Raw genomic sequence first — 17,660 nt, 5'->3', positions numbered from 1 at the left:
AGTAAAATTCTGTGCTTCCTTCTCTCCCCTTCCCTGTCCTCATCTTGCTACTTTAAGCCTTCCTCCTCTGAGACTTTGCAGACTATGGTAGTTTATATCTGCTGGCCAAAGCTGTGTATAAATTTCCAGGCTGATTGCAGTGTCTCCTGTTTTTTTCACTTTGTTTTGTTTGAGGGTTTCAAGCTGAGTATGAAGGTTTCATGAGTGGTTTGCTGAGGGGGTAATGGATGCGCTGTTTGAGAACAGGGTTGGTTGGTGAGGTTTTTTTCCTGATTCTCAGGTCTTCTCGGTTTTATCTCTTTGGACTATTGATCTATAATTTCATGTGAATTGCATGAGTTTTCTTAAGCAATGTTCTGAAAAAGCTAAGGGTCTAAGCCTGAAATGCATTTGTATTATAAGCATACAGGGTTTATATGAAAATAAGTGTAATCATAACATTTGTAGACCAAAAATATGGTCTGATACTGAAATTGTACTACAGGGATCCCACTTAGATAAGATTCTAATGAAAAATGCTTCTATTAAGATGGTTTTAAAGAAACCTAGACTGGCATAATGTCTGTTTTACTGACAAAAAGAAATATTTTAAATGTGTGTAGATAAAGTAAAAGGCAAAAAAAGAGTACAATCACTTGTTCAGTTAGGAATTCTTAGTTTGTTCCCTTCTGATATGCTGCTACACATCTTTTGGAAAATGAAATTATCTCAGGTGAGCTCAATGCCTCTATTTGTGTCAGTATACTTCTTTCACTGAAGTCTTTGTACAACAGGAAACAGCTGTGCAAAGTCCACACTGCAAGTGATTTTATTTTGCCCTTCATTTGTATCTGTTTTCCACTTTAAGTATTTTCCTTCCAAAGTAGCTTAATGGTCTAATTAAATAAGATCAAAGGCTTTGCTTTGACTAATTGAAGCCTATAAAAAACTGCTCAACCATAGTAAATTTGGATTGACTCCCATCCATCAAAAGCTCTCTTAGAATACAATACATTCCTTGAAATCTTCAAGGAGATTGTTTTGTAAAAGGAAAAAAAAAAAAACAGAATATTTTCAGTCTGTGCAGAACTTGGTGCGCATTAAACTTACATGCTTCAGCTGTTGCAGAGATATACATGCACTGCATATTTATCACCAAGACTGTTAATCTTCTGCAATATATCTTAAACATCAGTATAGTATTGTCTAATATAAAACTATGCTTCTAGATTTATTGTGTTATTGTTGTTATTGTATGTGCTGGTACCTAAGGGAAAAAAAGAAGGAAGTTATGTATCCAGACAGGTGCATTTATGGTAAGTGCATCTGCAGCCTTGATTTGAGCACGGAAGCTGCACAGTTGCATTATGAAAGATATAAACCCCTTGTGGAAGGGGTTTGTACACAGGGTTTCAGACCTCTCCATCATTTTCTAAGGCAACCTGTTTCTGTTCCAAATTCAAATAGATGATGGAAAAATAAAATTTAAATCCTGACTGAATGTATGTGTTAGAAATTTTTGTTTTCAAAGTGCATCTTCATGTTCCTCTCTGTCTTGACATCTGCTTTTGTCAGTGCCAAATTATGTATTTTCTATATTACATTTTTAACATCCAGAAATTTGAGTGGCAGATAATTAACAGATACAAGTATGATTCAGGACAGGTTTATCCTGTATTGCCTTCTTTACGGAGATGATTTTTCAGTTGTCTTTTCAGCAATATATTTTGGGGTCCTAAGAGGAAGATCATAAAGCAACATATGTTCTTAATCTGCAAGTATGGGTACATGACACTTAAAGAGGCATAGTGCTATTACAGCCAATGTTCTGTTATACTTGCTGATTGATAAGTCTAACATGATCCCTGCAAGGAAATGGCCTTTGCTTGGTATGACATCATGCATCTGAAACAGAACAAATATGAAAGCAGATGAGGGGTTGCTCTAGAACCATGTAACACACATCCATGTAAATGGTACCTAAACATGCTTTTTAACAACATGTGGTATGTATTAGAAAAATTTAACTTGTGTCTTCTTTTTTCTAGGATTTGTATTAAAATCACATTCCCCTTCATTATCAAGTAAGAAGTTGGTCTTCCAGGGGAAATAGCTGCTAGCAAACCGATCCTTTGTTAACATTATTGTTTGATATACATAATTAATTCTTAATATGATTGATATTGTTTTCTAATTAGGAATAATTTGTCCTGGGATTTTAGTGGGGATATTTTTAGTGTTGGTTTAATTTGTTGGATTTTTTTTTTGTTTGATTTGTTTATTTTGAAAGATTAATTTTTTAATTTCAAGGATTCTGGGAAAATATGGGAAAATATTGTTTGGAGAATGGTAGTCTTGCAGCTGATCTATTCCTATGGCAAGAAAAAAAATAAAAGTCCACCTGATCCTGAGTACCAGGATCTTAATTGTGCTGGTATAAGTCTAGTTAAAAGGTAGCTCTTTACTCACTTTGTCATAAGTATTAGCAGAGATGTAATGAACTATGTCCTTTTAGTAGTGTTTCAGTTGCATATTAATGTTTTTCTTACACTACATCGGTAAATGAGAGTTACAGTTTAATAATCTGTGTTCTTCCTTGTAGAATAAGCTAAGAAATGGGTGCATAAAGCCCAGAGAATATATAGCTGAACGAACCCCTGGAAAAATGGAAACAGTTTCGAATTACTGATTTGTCCCCTTTTACTCAAGTTGACTATTGGATTTCTTACCACCACTCATTGTGCAGGCAGTGCTGCAAACGGTTGCATGTTGATATGGATTAGGGAGCTGCAATAACTGTCAATTTATGTCCCAAGTTTTCCACTGAAATTAATTTCTTTCTCTGTTGTTCTTGCCTCTGCTGAACTTTATAGATCTGACTAGTTTGATTAAGAAATTGTGTGTGTGTGATCTTTCGGATTTTGAGCATGAATTTTGAAAGATTTTATAAATTAATTGTTAAAGTAAATATGGAAACTTGCTCACGTATATCATTGATTTGCATATTTTCTACCAACAGACACTATTATTTTCCTAATGATGAAATCATTCATGTTGCAAGTTTATAAAAATACATGACTGTAAATGTCAAATACTATTTTTCTTATTTTAATCTCAGACATACAGATGCATCCTGAATGACCCCTAAATGACAGCAGTCAATCTATACATGTTGTCTTCCATTTTGTTGGAAAACTGTCTTAAACTAGAATAGCGTTTATTAAAATTTCATCAGTCTAACATATAAAATCACTTGACTGAATTAACACTTCAGTTAACAGTTTCTTGATTTTATTCCAGTTTTTGAGTATGGCACTAGTAGAGCCTTTGTCATTTTTCAACTTGCTTTAATTTTTCTTAGATAAGAGTGTCATTGTAAATCAGTTTGAAGATGAAATTAGTAACAGACTCCCTAACCATACTTCCTTCTGTAGTAATGACATGTTCCAGTTGCTTATAATGTAGTGATTCTTGGTGGTATGGGGTTCAGTGGCAGAAAACAGACTCCAGAAAAAAAAATGTTTAGCTATAGAGAATTCCCTGTGAAGTCTTCAGGGGACTTGCCTTTCTCAAGACTTTGACATTTAGATTGATGTATCGTTGCTTCATTTCTAGATGCACCACTCAGAAATGGCCTCAAAGTTTTAGGAGGTTAGCTTGCAAAGTAGTTGAGCTCTTAAAACCTATTAAAAATCGAATTTGCCAGTACTCCTAAGATGTTAATCTTTTCTTATATCAAAATCTATCATGGAAAATAGATGAGAACCTTGGATCTTTTTGAAATTTGGCAATGTTTTCAGCATACACTACCAGCAGATAATAACTTTGTCTCTTATGGCTGCTTGCATTACTTTTTAAAGGATCTTGTTTTTAATTGCTTGAAACTTTGCCAAGCTGTAACAGGTTGGGTTGGAATTTTCCGCTGAAAGAAAAGCACAACATGGATTCCTCGTTTCCTGTATGCTAAATGCAGCAGGGGCCTGTGGGAAAAGTATGCAATCAAATAATTAAACAATCTGCCACAAAGCATACACCTAGGGAGAGGATTTGAGGGCAGCATATAGCTTGACTTCTGGCTTCTTCCATCCTTTCAGCACTTGATTTTATGTCTTTGTTTTGTGCTTAAGAAAGTATCATGTCACTTATTTGTGAGTGCTGACATAGTGAAAAAAATGCATATGACATTGATATCCTGAATGTGATTGTGGTTTTTGGAGGGTGCTCATGTTCTTTTGGGATTTATTTCCTGTTTGGAATTTTTTTATTTTTATTTTTTTAATTTGGCCTCTCTTTTTGGAGGAATTGCTTTTTAATTTGGCCCTAACCAGCAGTAGAATGACTTGAGTACTTACTTACTCAAGTCATTACTTGGGTAAGTACTTACTTACTTACTTGAGTATGTAATCAGATATCCACGACCAGTGCAGGAGTACAGAGTGCTCTGTAAATCCTTGAATTAGAAGTCCTGGTCTGCTAGATTTACAGGCCTACACCCCTTTTTGGAAAAACTGTATTTGCTCATGTTGGCTTCCCTTAACCTTGACTCAGCGTGACTTCTGACTCTGTCACACTAATTTTGTCTTTAGGCTGTGGTTTCATCATTTTGCATGCACTGCACTCTACATCCTGAAACTCAGACTTACGAGCCACATTTTGCCTGGGATCCCTATTCTCTCATGAATTAGGAAAAAAAAAAAAGAATAACTCTAACTGGCCTTGTCCATTTTTCTTTCATCAAGAAAATCCTTCATAGCTCCTCCTGCTTTGATTTTTTGGGGGTGTGGTAGTTGGCTTCAAGCTTGAATAAAGAAGGCTCATCCTTCTATCTCTCCCTGATGCCCTCACAGCTATTAATTTCCAGGTAGTGCTCAAAGATAATGCAGAACTGTGGCCAGTGACTCACCTGGAGTCAGCTTAGCCAAGCTCTACTTGGGTAGGTCCTCCAGGGGTGGCACTGGGTAAACTGTGACTTCATGATTTTGGGAAGATACTTAACTATTTATTTGGAATTAATTGGCTGGTTAGATGATGAAATCCTGACTCTCTTGTAGGCATTTTCAGTCTGTCATTGGCTTGGGCAAGGGCACATTTATATTTAGAGCCCTTTTGAAAGAGCTGTGTAAATGCAAGGTATGAATCTGAAAGTCACTGTTCTTCACCATTATATATTTGTCTGATGTTGCTTATTTTCAACCTTTGCATCTTGGAGAAAGAGCCTGTCTTTCTCTGTATACCAAATTCTTTCTCAGAAACTTTAAGTCTACAATTATCTGTACCACAGTATGTGGCTTTCTGACATCTCATTCATTTGTTGTTCTTCAGCATTGCCTGCCTCAGCCTCTCACACTAAAGGATTTCACTTTGAAAAATGTCCAGTTTCAGTCATTTCATATGTGACTTCTAAAGACTATCAATTTTAAAATTATGGATGGTATATTCTAATTTAAACGAATTGTGGCAGATGACCTAATTTGACTACATTCAGAGATTTTTAATCTTTTTTTAGTGTCTCTCCCTCCAATATAGCTTCAGGACTGTTTTCTTAACCTTTCCTAGTTTAAAAAAATCTAAGTTCTTAATGTATTATGATTAAATGCAACCATGTTCTGTACTCTCCCTGCCATTCCCTGCTGTGCAATGTAGACTGATGGAAAAGAAGTAACTTTTCTACAGTAGAGGTGATAAAACATGTGTTGCTTTGAAACTTTTGACTGAAACTTAGCAGCTGGAGATCTCTTTTGCAATTCTCTTCCAACAGGACTTTCATCTCAACTATGCTCTTTCAGCCCTAATAAGGCAATTACTCAATCTCCTCACTCAAGCCTCTGTGTCATTGTAGGTGTTCAAAGCCCTTTACTAATTTTTTTCAAATTAGAAATTATGGAAGCCTTGAGAAATTCTGGACTTTCTCACTAGGGTTCGGCATTTGTTTTACCCTCTAGGAGAAGCCTATATGAGAATGAACCGTCTGCCAGAAGCAGAGCACTGGTACATGGAGTCACTGCGATCCAAGAGCGACCACATCCCAGCCCATCTCACCTACGGAAAACTGCTGGCCCTGACAGTGAGTTTATCAGCAGCTCCTGGGAGCTGGTCCCAGGTGCTTTGAGTTGGTGAGGTAGAGGGATGGGAAGACTTCAGTCTGAGAATTGCTTATGGCCTATTTATCATGCCATTTCTGTTATTAGGGTTTTTGACAGCGTCATTTTTTTTGTGAAACATTGCATCCATTCCTGAAGTATCACACACCTCTGTGCTGTAAGAAAACACTTATAATAAAGTAGGAACTTTATAACAGATAGCAAAGAGTTCTTTGTTTGAAAAAGCCTTTATTGTAAGTAGTTTAGATCACAAGTTATGATATTAATACAAAAAGATACTTAGTGTTTTACCCAGGATTGTTGTAGCAGCCTATGGCAGAGCTAGAGGTGTCACCTATACTTTATGAATTACATGTCTCATGCTTTGAATTTACTTACTTCTTTAGGATTATCTCTTTGAGCATGTGAAAAGAACTACTCAACTACTAAGGACTGGTTCTAAAAAAATCAGAATTGGACTTTTTTGTTTCTTTAAAATTTACTTTGCCTTCTGAGTAACATAACAAGACAGCATCTTGATGACGAAGTAATTGGAGATGACAAAATTTTTCAGGTGGTTATTTCATTCATGAAGAAAAAAGTTCATTAGTCTTTGATCTGTTGAAATTTGGCATTTATTTCATTTAGGTCTTTCAGCTACAGAGTCTGAAAAAGCATTCAATGATAAAATGGATGATGAAGAGATTTGGCAGTAGCATATGGAGTTTTGTCTCCATGCTGGAGATAGATGGGATTTGAGCAACCTGATCTAATGGAAGGTGTCCCTGCTCATGGCTGATGTGTTGGAACTACATGATCTTTAAGGTCCCTTCCAACCCAAACCATTCTGTGATTCTATGTTGGTCACTTATTAATCACTTCCGCAGCCTACTACCTGCTCAGTGTTTCAAATTGAATTAATTTTGTCTAGTTTGTAGTATACTGAACTGTATTAGTATTATTTCCCATTGCAAATATATGATTGCTGTAACTTAACATGCTTCCTGGAAGTTGACATAGGCTTCCTGGAAGTCTACATAGGCTTCCTGGAATTCTACATAGACTTCCTGGGGTACTGCAGCATTAGAGTTGCAGCCTTTGGCATAGTTGATTCATCCCATACCTAATTTGAGGTACTGCTGTGATTTATTCTTCTGTTAAACTTTGCTACCTAGGCTCATGATCATTTTCTCACAGCCTGCATATTTAGAAGAGAGAAAAGCCTCCTTCAGTTAGGTTTCAGCTGTTAGAGGAAGGATGTTGTAGAGGCTTCTTTCCCCCATCTGTTGAACCAAACTTTCATACTGTTTGTAGTCCTGTTCCTGAATGTAAGTGCTAAGACAAAACCACTGATAACACTTTTTTTTCCAGGAGAGATATGTGAGATGGATGATGAAGTGACAGGTGGAAGTGGGTGCTAATATAGATAGAAAAGTTTTCTCTGTCAGTGAAATTGTGGGGTGAGGGGGGAGAGGAAAAAGGTTTCAGACAAGTTCCTAAGTTCCAGCCAAAGGCAATTCTAGTATAAACCCCCTAGCAGTAAAGTCAAACCTGTAAAGTTCACAAATTCAGCTACATTTTACTTCCTGACTTAAATTCTAATGAAGTGGCTTAATCTTAACCCCAGCTTTTCTGCCTCCTCAAATCTCTTGCCAGTATTAATGCATACTGAAAGCAGCATGACACAGAATAATAGAATCATTGAGGTTGGAAAAGACATGTAAGATCATCAAGTCCAACCGTTAAGCTAACACTTCCAAGTCCTCCACTAAACCATGTCCCTAAGCACCATGTCTACACATCCTTTAAATACCTACAGGGATGATAACTCCACCGCTTCCTTGGGCAGCCTGCTGCAATGCTTGACAACTCTTCCAGTGAAGAAATTTTTCCTAATATCTAATCTAAACCTCCCCTTGCACAACTTGGAGCCATTCCATCTGGTCCTAGCACTTGTTATTTGGGAAAAGAGAACAACACCTACCTCAATACAACACCCATCTTTCTACAACCTCCTTTCGGGTAGTTTTAGAAAGTGATAACGTATCCCATGAGCCTCTTTTTCTCCAGGCTGAACAACCCCAGTTCCCTCAGCCTTATAAGACTTGTTCTCTAGATACTTCACCAGCTACGTTGCCCTTCTTTGGACATGCTCCAGCACCCTCAATGTCTGTCTTGTAGACCTAAACACAGTGCCAAGTACAGGGGGACAATCACTGCCCCGGTCCTGTTGGTCTCACTAGTTCTGATACAAGCCAAAATGTTGTTGACTTTCTTGGCCAGCTGGGCACAAGCTGGCTTATGTTCAGCTGGCCGTCCATCAGCACCACCAGGTCCTTTTCCACAGAGCAGCTTTCCAGCCACTCTTCCCCAAGCCTGTAGCACTGCATGGGGTTGTTGTGACCCAAGTGCAGGACCTGGCACTTTGCCTTGTTGAACCTGATACCATTAGCCACAGCCCATTGATCCAGCCTGTCCAGATTCCTTTGTAGAGCCTTCCTACCCTCAAGAAGATCAACATTTCTGCCCAGCCTGATGTCATCTGCAAACTTACTGAAGGTGCACTCAATCCCCTCATTGAGATAATTGATAAAGATAGTACTGATAAAGATCGTACTGAGCCCTGGGGAACACCACTTGTGATTGGGTGCCAACTGGATTTAACTCCTTTCACCAAATTTAATCCCTTCATTCCAGCCTGGATACCTGGACCATCTTATATCCTTCATTTTCTTTGCTTTCTCATAAGGAAACGTGAGGGGAACCTATGTCCAGTGTGTAGATTAGAGATGTGCAAAATTGCTTGCTGGTTGCAGCAAGCTGTGCTTTCCAACTTTTCAGCAAAAGCTTTTCAGAGGGCCCAGAACTGCACAGAATAGTCAAGATAAGGCCGCACCAATGCTGAATAAAATACTCTCAATAAAAGTACATACTTTTCTAAGTTATTTCCTTCATAAACTTCCATATATTCCCAAGAAAGTCTTCAAAGAAAACAGTTTTGTTATGTCTATGCAACATCCTCAGTAAAGTTTACTTCCTGAATAACTTTAAAGATCCATTCATAAAACTCAGAATATGATGTTCAGCTTGTAATAACATTAAAATTTACATTGACACAAAACAAACAAACAAAAACCAGACTAAAAATAGCTGCAAATTTGTCATTGGTTCTTAAAATACAAAAGTGATACAGTTCTAATTTGTGTGCAATAAAACCTTTGGATTAAAAAACTACTTATTAGTATTAAAACTATTATTTTTTTATTATTATTTTAATTAAAATGTTTTCTCAAATGCTTATTAGCTCTTTTGGGACACAAGAAATGCCAGATGGGTTTGGACATTCTGCTGTATATGAATAAAGCAGACCAAATTAAGAGCTCTAAAGGAATACCTAATGAATTTACAGTCATCTTACCTAATATCATAAGTCACAAGTATTTCATAACCCCTATATTGGATAATGTTATATGTTCATATCTAAAAATTATAGCTCACTAAGCTACAATTTTCCTGAGAATGTATAAGAACAGCATAATTCAGTGGTTGAAAAGCATGATTAGTAGCTCAGCTAGTAAAATAATTAGAAAATAGTTTTCTGGGGCTTAAGTTTGTGCTTTCTATATTATTTATTTTTTAAAAAACAACATGTAGCTGTTTAGGGCTGCAGTGTTTAGCATTATGTATTTTTCATATCTTTAACTTGTTAAGCACCATAAATTACTCAAGAAATTTACTTGTTAATGTGACGTACTAGTTGACCTAGCCAATCTCCTGGCAGCACAGGGATTTGGTACCACAGCCTCATCCCTTACTTAGGTAATTTATTTCTATATCATGAAGAAAAGCATAATTTTTGGGAAAGACTTTAAAATTGCATGGCGCCAAGTTCTAGGATAAAAATGAGTCTGTCAAAAATGACAGTGCCAGCTGAGGCCTTGAGCATGTGCTGTAATTCATTTTCCATTTTATGGCAGACCTTCTAGAAGAAAAAAAGGTTGGCTTTCATGTCATGCTAAAAAGAATTAATTTCTAAGTAAGGCTCTTAGTTGTTTTTTTTTATTCTCCTCTCATTTTAGTCTTAAAGAGAAGACTAAGAAAACCTTCCTCTTAATGGCTGGCCTGTCTTCCATGAGGCAGTGGACAGTTGTTATAGTGGCACACTAGTCTGAGAAGCTTTTTTTCAATTACAAATAAGTCTGTTTTGAAGTTTTCTTTTATCTGTCTTGAGTGAACTTGAGACCACAAACCACCCCTCATAGCTTGCAGTAGTGGAAGCTATAATTACTTAAGTACTTGAGGATAGCTCCATATTGTAACATTTAGTGTGTTGCAAACTAGGAATTACAGGCTTTGCTATATTTTTTTGGAAAAAATTGTGCAGTATTTTCTTGCGTTTTACACAGCACCACACAGTGCTGTTAATCTCCTATTTTTTACTGGCTTGGAAAATCACCCAAAGTGCTGTAAGAAAAAATTACTTTGACTTGTAAAAATTTTGTGTTACAGTTCCAAACCATATTAAATTCAGTAATAATCACCCTAGAAGATTCCTTAAAATGTAAAATGTTGCTGTTTGTTTTTTTTTGGGGGGGGGGGGTTCTCCAAAGTGGGCTGGGGAGAAAGCAGACATAGACATGATAGGGACTTGTAGTGTTTTGGATTAAAATAAAAGAAACAGGATTGGGACATTCAAGTATCAACACTGAAGTTAAATACTTTTTTTAAGTTTTGAAATACTCCCTCCTCAGTGGGTGGCCATATTTTTTGCCTGCAGTTGTTTGTTGCTTATGCTCCCAACAAACAGAAGACCAGAGTGGTATCCTGCCATTTTTGGAGAGCTGCAAAATTACTCAGAGTGCCACTATCAAATTCCCTTCTGTATTCAGTAATTGGTGTAGTCCTTGAAAATCATCTCAAAATAAATGTAAATAAATGACAACATAGAAATAAATGGAAGGTAGGAAAAAGAGAAAGAAATGGGACAGCAGGGGAAAAGGAGGACATAGTGCAATAATTAATGGACTAATTCAACATTTACTATTTCTCTAATTACTTGCCGCTGATGTTCCAGCACAGAAATGAAATTTGCATTTCTGTTGAACAATCCTGTCATATTGCCATTTTTTACGTCACTGGCTGATTGCTACCTTTCTGTCTCTCTAGATTAACATAACTTAGAAGAAAGCAGGGATGAGGTAGAACAGTCATGATGTCAAAAGAATCATGACTAGTTTTAGGCATAGCAATTGAAATTCTGTATGTTAAATTTAGGTATAATTTTTCCAGAGCAGTTTATCCCTTATTTTAGTAATCAATTCCTTTAAAACAATGACAACAAAATATTTTTAGCAATGCTTCTTTTGGGAATGATAAATAAATGCCTACACATACAGAAATCTTTAATTTATGAAACAGCATTTTCTGAATGAGTCAATTTAATTAAATCAGCAAGTCTATTAGATATTTCATTTTTTGAGGCTGAATCCCTTGGCTATTAGTACTGCTTCAAGGAAAAATATTTTAATGAAAATTGGTTATTTCAGTTAAACTCCCATCAGAACAACTTATAAATGATGTTGAATCTTTGAGAAGGCCCTCCCTAAGAAATGAAGTTAAGCCAAGCAATAGCCACTGCTACTTTTCAGTTATGTATTCAGTTTGTCTTTGGAGTCTGACGCAGACAGTTTTTCTTGACACTTGAGATCCCTTGAGGGTGAAAACTGATCCAAGCATGAAGTTTGGATTTAGTTCTGAAATTTGCAGAGTGTCAGAAGCTGTTTTCAGTTTTGTTTCCAGTTTACAAGCAGTTTGCTTGTAGGGGTTAGGAGGGGTGAGTTTCCCTCTTCAATGTGAAAAGCTTACTGACTTCAGAACCATAAGCCCTATTTTTTTTTTATGTTTGGTTATCTGGTGTATCTAGAGCATTAACACCTTCAGGCTGAATATCAGGATTTTCGAACTGCAGAAATTTCAATAGCTGACATCTATTGAGCTTCTGTTTCTTCTAAGGTTGGCTGTGTGCCATAAGTATTGCATCCATAGATATACTTTTCTATCCCCTTAGGACATATGTTTAGCTGCATGCCAAATGTAACAGAATTAATTGTAAAACAGAGCATTTTAATTTAAATATAACATATCCGTCTAACTAGTTGGTAAATTACTCTGGAATAAGTACTTAGGCACATAGCCCCTCACTAACCTCCTTTAGGGATCTCATCTTCTGTACCTTGTTTCTGACTTCCTGTAGACGGGAAAAGGGGAGCCCTAAACTTCTCGCTTTACTCAACATATATTTAAGGCTTGTTATAGAAAACATCACTGACACAGGATGAACTGCTTTCATGAAAGAAAGAGATCTTTCTGGTTTGCTACATGGTTGAATATAGCCACCAGTCACCTGTGATTACTCTGCGTGTAGTAATTTTGTCATTAATCATAAAATGCATGATATAAGCCAAATTTAACTTTTAGAAGAAATTCATAGTACTCAGTGGAAAGAGTATGTGTAGATAGTTGATTTATATTATACTGAATGGCCAATGAAATATGAGTAGATATTAATACACTTCTTTATCAAAAAATACAGAATGTGTTTAAGACTGAATGGAAAAGCAAGGGCATAACATGAAAATTTACTTAACATTGCATTACATATTCTTGATATAAAATAATCTAAAGCTTAATGACTGAGGTCAACATTTCAGTATGGCTCTAGACAGTAGATAAATCACAAGGTATTGTCCTGGATTCAGCAGTAGCAGTCATTTTTCTCCTTCTTGGTAGCTGGTGCAGTGCAGTGTTTTGACTTTAGGCTCGGGAGCAGAGCTGACAGCGGTGTTTTGGTTTGGCCAAGGACTTTGTGAGGCTCATGCTCTGCCAGGGAGGAGGGAAAGCCAGGAGGAAGCAGAGACACGGGGCGCCTGACCCAGGCTAGCCAAGGAGGTATTCCATACCACAGCACATCATGCCTGGGGTGGGGAGTAACTGGGAGTTACCCGGAAGGACACGGGCTTCTGGGTCAGACTCCTTTCTTGGACGGTGGTACTGTATTCTCTTCCCTTGTTATTTTCTCTTATCATTATTGTCGTTGGTGGTAGCAGTGGTGATTTGTGTTGTACACTGGTTGCTGGACTGTTCTTGTCTCAACCCGTGGGAGGAGCACCCGTTCGATCCTCCTCCCCAGCCCTCCCTGGAGCGGAGTGAACAAGCTGTCTGGCTAGGGTATAAACCACAACAGGTATGAAATGAAATCTGTTGTTTAAAAGTTTACTTAAGATTGTATACAATCTTTTTTGGTGTTAACAGTGATGTAACATGAGGTAAATTCCTTTTAGACTTCATATTGCCCAAAAAAAAGTAAGACTAAAAAGTAGGTATAATACCAACCAAAAAAAAACGTTCCGATCAACAAAAAAAAACCCAAACCCTAACCCACAACCAAATAAAACTTCAAGGGGGGGAAAATCCTATGCCTATATTTCTTTCCTATATAATTTTGAATGCTTTAATAAAACAAGAATGCTTTTTATGATATGAGACCCATAAGCTAAGAAAATGAGTGTCAAATAGCTGTAATAAATTACTGATTAATCAGATACATGCTTTGCTTGAAGAAAATACCACCTTACTAGCCACTGAATCATGCCCTGAGCCAGTAAAGTTATGAGATGTGCTTTACATTCCTAAATCTGTGTATAAGCAGTGGTGTCACATTCAGAAATGCTTAAGTGGATTCCCAACAAGGTCCAGGGGTAGTGCTTAAATCTCAGCTCTCTGGTTATCACCATTAATTATCCCGTTACATGTAGACTCAAGAACCAAATTTATGTTATTTACTTGCTAAATAACCTTGGCTCATAGAAAAATTACACCAACTTCAGCAGAATCTCAGGCTAGGAGGTGGATTTTTAGTCAACAAGTTGAAGGAGGACTAAAATAATATATTTAGGTGGAAGCAAACCACTTACTTAAGGTACAAATGGAGGATTAAAATTAAACAGGACATTGCATTTTATTGATCATGCCAAGCTTATTTCTAAAAGTAACTCACTGGATTACACAAGCATAGTATGCATAGACTCGTGTGCATGTGAGGACCCTGGTCCAGTGGAATGACTGGGAAGGAAAGCATCAGTCATGACCTCAAGGACAAGGGTATGTGAACATATCACACTGCGCAATAATGAGAAGGTTGCCTCACATTTGTATAAGGCAAAGATTAGTATATGATGAATTACTGTGTATCAGTAGATACAGATTTATACCCTAATTTCCTCAAGTCACCCAATTCTTGCTCCCACACACCAAGATTAATACGTAACACCAAGCAGAAATATTCTCATGTTCTTGAAGTTATTAGAGAGCCAAAATTTGAGGATCAGTACTAGTCACTGTGATCATCTAAGGACATGAGAGAAGAAAACTTTGTTTGAAAAGAGAGCATCTTTTACAAGCCCACTGATACTGAGTCCAGAGGAGGGCCACGGAGATGATCAGAGAGCTGGAGCACCTCTCCTATGAAGAACAGGCTATGAGAGTCCATCTTGTTCAGTCTGGAGAAGGGAAGGCTCAGGGGAGACATTAGAGCTGCCTCCCAGTACCTAAATAGGGCCTACAAGAAATCTGGAGAGGCACTTTTTACAGGGTCGTGTAGTGACAGTACAAAGGGGAATGCCTTTAAGCTGACAAAGGAGAGATTTATATTAGACATAAGAAAAAAATTCTTTCCTATGAGGGTGGTGAGGATGGTGAAGCACCGGCACAGGCTGCCCAGAGAAGCTGTGGCTGCTGCATCCCTGGAAGTGTTCAAGGCCAGGCTGGATGGGGCTTTGAGCAACCTGGTCTAGTAGAACGTGTCCCTGCCCATGGCAGGGGGGTTGGAAGTATATGATCTATAATTATATGATTCTATGATGATCTTGAAGGTCCTTTCCAACCCTAACCATTCTATGATCCTATGACAACTTGGGAAACAAAGGGCTTTGCATGGCTGTAAACTCCCCCCACAACTATTTGGCTTTCTGAAGAAATATGTAGTGCTTATCGTTACAAATGATTTCTAGTTACAAATCTTGCCTTGTGTGTGTGTTTTTCTGGGCCAGATGTTAAACTTGAGGAGTCATTGTTTCTCTTCCATGTTCAGCTGTTTATATTTTATTATAATAAAGATGAGATGAAGGGGCAAGGTGTATCTCTACTGCATAGGAGCTATAGAGATTGAGATAAATTCTGGACCTTCGATGTAAATAATGCAAGTCCCTCATGTGTCACTGGTGCTAGCATTTCAGTGCAAATTATGATGCAGGATGCTGACATTGTAATTCAGAGTGAAGAAGAAAGAGTTATAGAAATAACAGCAAAATGTGGGGAAAAACTAAAATCCATTTAGCTACTAAATACTAGATATTAAAGCTTTTTCTTAAGTATTAATATTTAGCGGATGAATGGGGAGCTTACATATGTCAGTGGCCTCATTGTAGGATGCAGCTCTCTAGTTCCTGTTTCTTTAGTCCAGCTAAGTAAACTTTTGAGCGCTTGATCACTAATTTGCACAGTATCACACCATTTAAATTGTGCTTTGCCTGTCCTGCCGCAACTTTTGTAAGTAAGGCAAAGGAACTGTTTATGAAACAGATGTGCTGGTATGCAGCGACTTAAAGAAACTTGAAACTGAGTCACAGGTTCAGTTCAGAGCTTTCTACTATCCTTGTGTAGTCTCTCTGTGACTTTAAAATGTCCTAGAGAGGAAGAAGGAAATATGTAACATAATAATTCTTTTCTTTATCCAGTGTCCACAGTTTAATCAATCTGCCATTAAGATATCTTTTCATAATTCAATTCTTTTTATTAAAAATACGACTGCTTGCCAAAAAAGAAAATAAATTTAACAGGTTGTAGGAAATAACAGTCAACTGCATTTGTGACACAAATTGAGTTCCCTATGTAATCACATTATTATCAGTTAAATCGGGCTAAACTGTATTGCAGAGTGAAGTCTCTGCTCTGCTGGTTAAACCCTCACACCCTTTAAAGAATTATGAATATTTACAAAATATAATTTGTTTTAATTTGCAGAGACCAACTAGTTTGTTGAACCACCTTACTGGCTGCCACTGTGTCATCATAGTTTCCGCAAGAGGGTTATTCAGAGCTGCTTACCTGTGTTAATCTTTCCCAGTTTTACTAGCATCTCAGGGTCCTTGGGCCTCCAGTAGCCTGGAGTACAACAGCTGCCTTGACATGAATTTGGCACAGTTTGCCAACACAATATGGAGAAAGAATTGGGTGGATATAAAAGTGGTAGGTTTAGCCTCAGTTTTTTAATATTTTAAGAATAAAAACTGGCCTTCTACTAATATATCAACTGCCCTTAGCTATCTCTCTTTTGTTTGTCATGTTTGTCATAACAGTCTTTTGTAGGAAAGCCCTATTAAGCAGTATGTCCAACCATATTACCAAGATCAGATGCATTGTCTTTAGGAAAAAAGCAGCCCAACAAACATAAAACCCCTTGCAGTCAACTGCAAAGATCTGGTCTTAAAAATCAAGCTCCTGAATTCATATTTGAACAATTAACTGCCTTCCAAACCTGCAAGCAACCAGCTGTTCTGATTGGAAGTCTCATTAGTTGTGGGGTATTTCTGAAAGCCAGGACAACTAGTGTGCTAAATTATAAGAGTCATGTGTCAGTTACTTTCCCTTTATTTCCTTTCAAATTTGATGCTGTTGCTGGAAGGTAGTAATCATGGGAAATTCATCTTTATTTAGACAGAGGGGGAATAAAGTTTTCCTTATTAATGGAAAACCGTTGAATATTTGTCCTCATTATAGGCTTTAGAATAAGGTCCAGATCCAGTAAGGCGAATATCAGCACAGCCTTCCAAATCAGTTGTCAAAGTGTCTTCATTATGTTACTGTTTTTTTCTTCCCAGCAATGAGGTTACCATTCATTGTTTTATGATTCTGTCTTGTTGGTCTCTGCACTGAAAAGCCATAAATATGCCAGTGCGTCTTTGCAGAGGATCTCCATTAGGGCTTGGGCTAGGACCACCCACTCATTTCTCCTGAGCAAAGCAGTAGCTATTAGATAGCACCTTTTCATTAGCTACTGGCCTGGATGGGATGTGAACTGGTGACCAATGGGTGAAAGGTATTTCATATCCCATTATTAATCCTCAGAGCCATCAAGTCCTTCCATTAAAATCTTATGAGTAACTTTTCTGTCCTTCAAATAAGTCTGCTATCATGCAGATTTCTTTTGCTTTGTAAAATTGCCAAAGCATGTGGTTGCGCATATACAACTGCACACCCTGCTGCTAGAAATTGGGAGGTTTCCAGAGACTCTCAATGCCTGCATTTGTATGGGTCACGTAACAGTGAACATGCACACAAAATGCCTTCCTGCCCCAAATCATTATTTTTCAGCTGTTTAAACAATTACTTGGATTTTCTTTAAAACTCGGAATTTTATTCCCTTATGCCATGTGTATAACACTGAAAACATACAGTGGAAAGGGAGGATGACAGGGATTGCTGTCTTTAACTACACAGTGTATGCGTTCTGTTATAGTAGTTAAGATGTACATTGAATAGTTG

At 37.4% G+C, this 17,660-nt stretch overlaps 1 protein-coding gene across 5 annotated transcripts in view; it reads left to right on the top strand.

Annotated features, from left to right (window-relative positions):
- Positions 1-17,660, top strand: part of TMTC2 (transmembrane O-mannosyltransferase targeting cadherins 2) — a 256,741-nt gene that overhangs the window by 189,738 nt on the left and 49,343 nt on the right. For all 5 annotated transcript variants that reach the window (XR_008974934.1, XM_057429504.1, XM_057429506.1 and 2 more), the window contains exon 8: positions 5,922-6,043. Coding sequence is in view for 4 of the 5 variants with exons in the window: in XM_057429504.1 (XP_057285487.1) it covers positions 5,922-6,043 (122 nt within the window). In the remaining variant the exon portion in view is untranslated. The remainder of the gene's footprint in view (positions 1-5,921; positions 6,044-17,660) is intronic.

Source organism: Pezoporus wallicus, unplaced genomic scaffold, assembly GCF_028554395.1.
Source record: "Pezoporus wallicus isolate ANWC-B61680 ecotype Strahan unplaced genomic scaffold, APGP_CSIRO_Pwel_v1 contig_5069, whole genome shotgun sequence".
NCBI classification, from domain to species: Eukaryota; Metazoa; Chordata; class Aves; order Psittaciformes; family Psittacidae; genus Pezoporus; species Pezoporus wallicus.
Note: the sequence above shows the minus strand (reverse complement) of the source record. Positions and strands in the feature narration are given on the sequence as shown.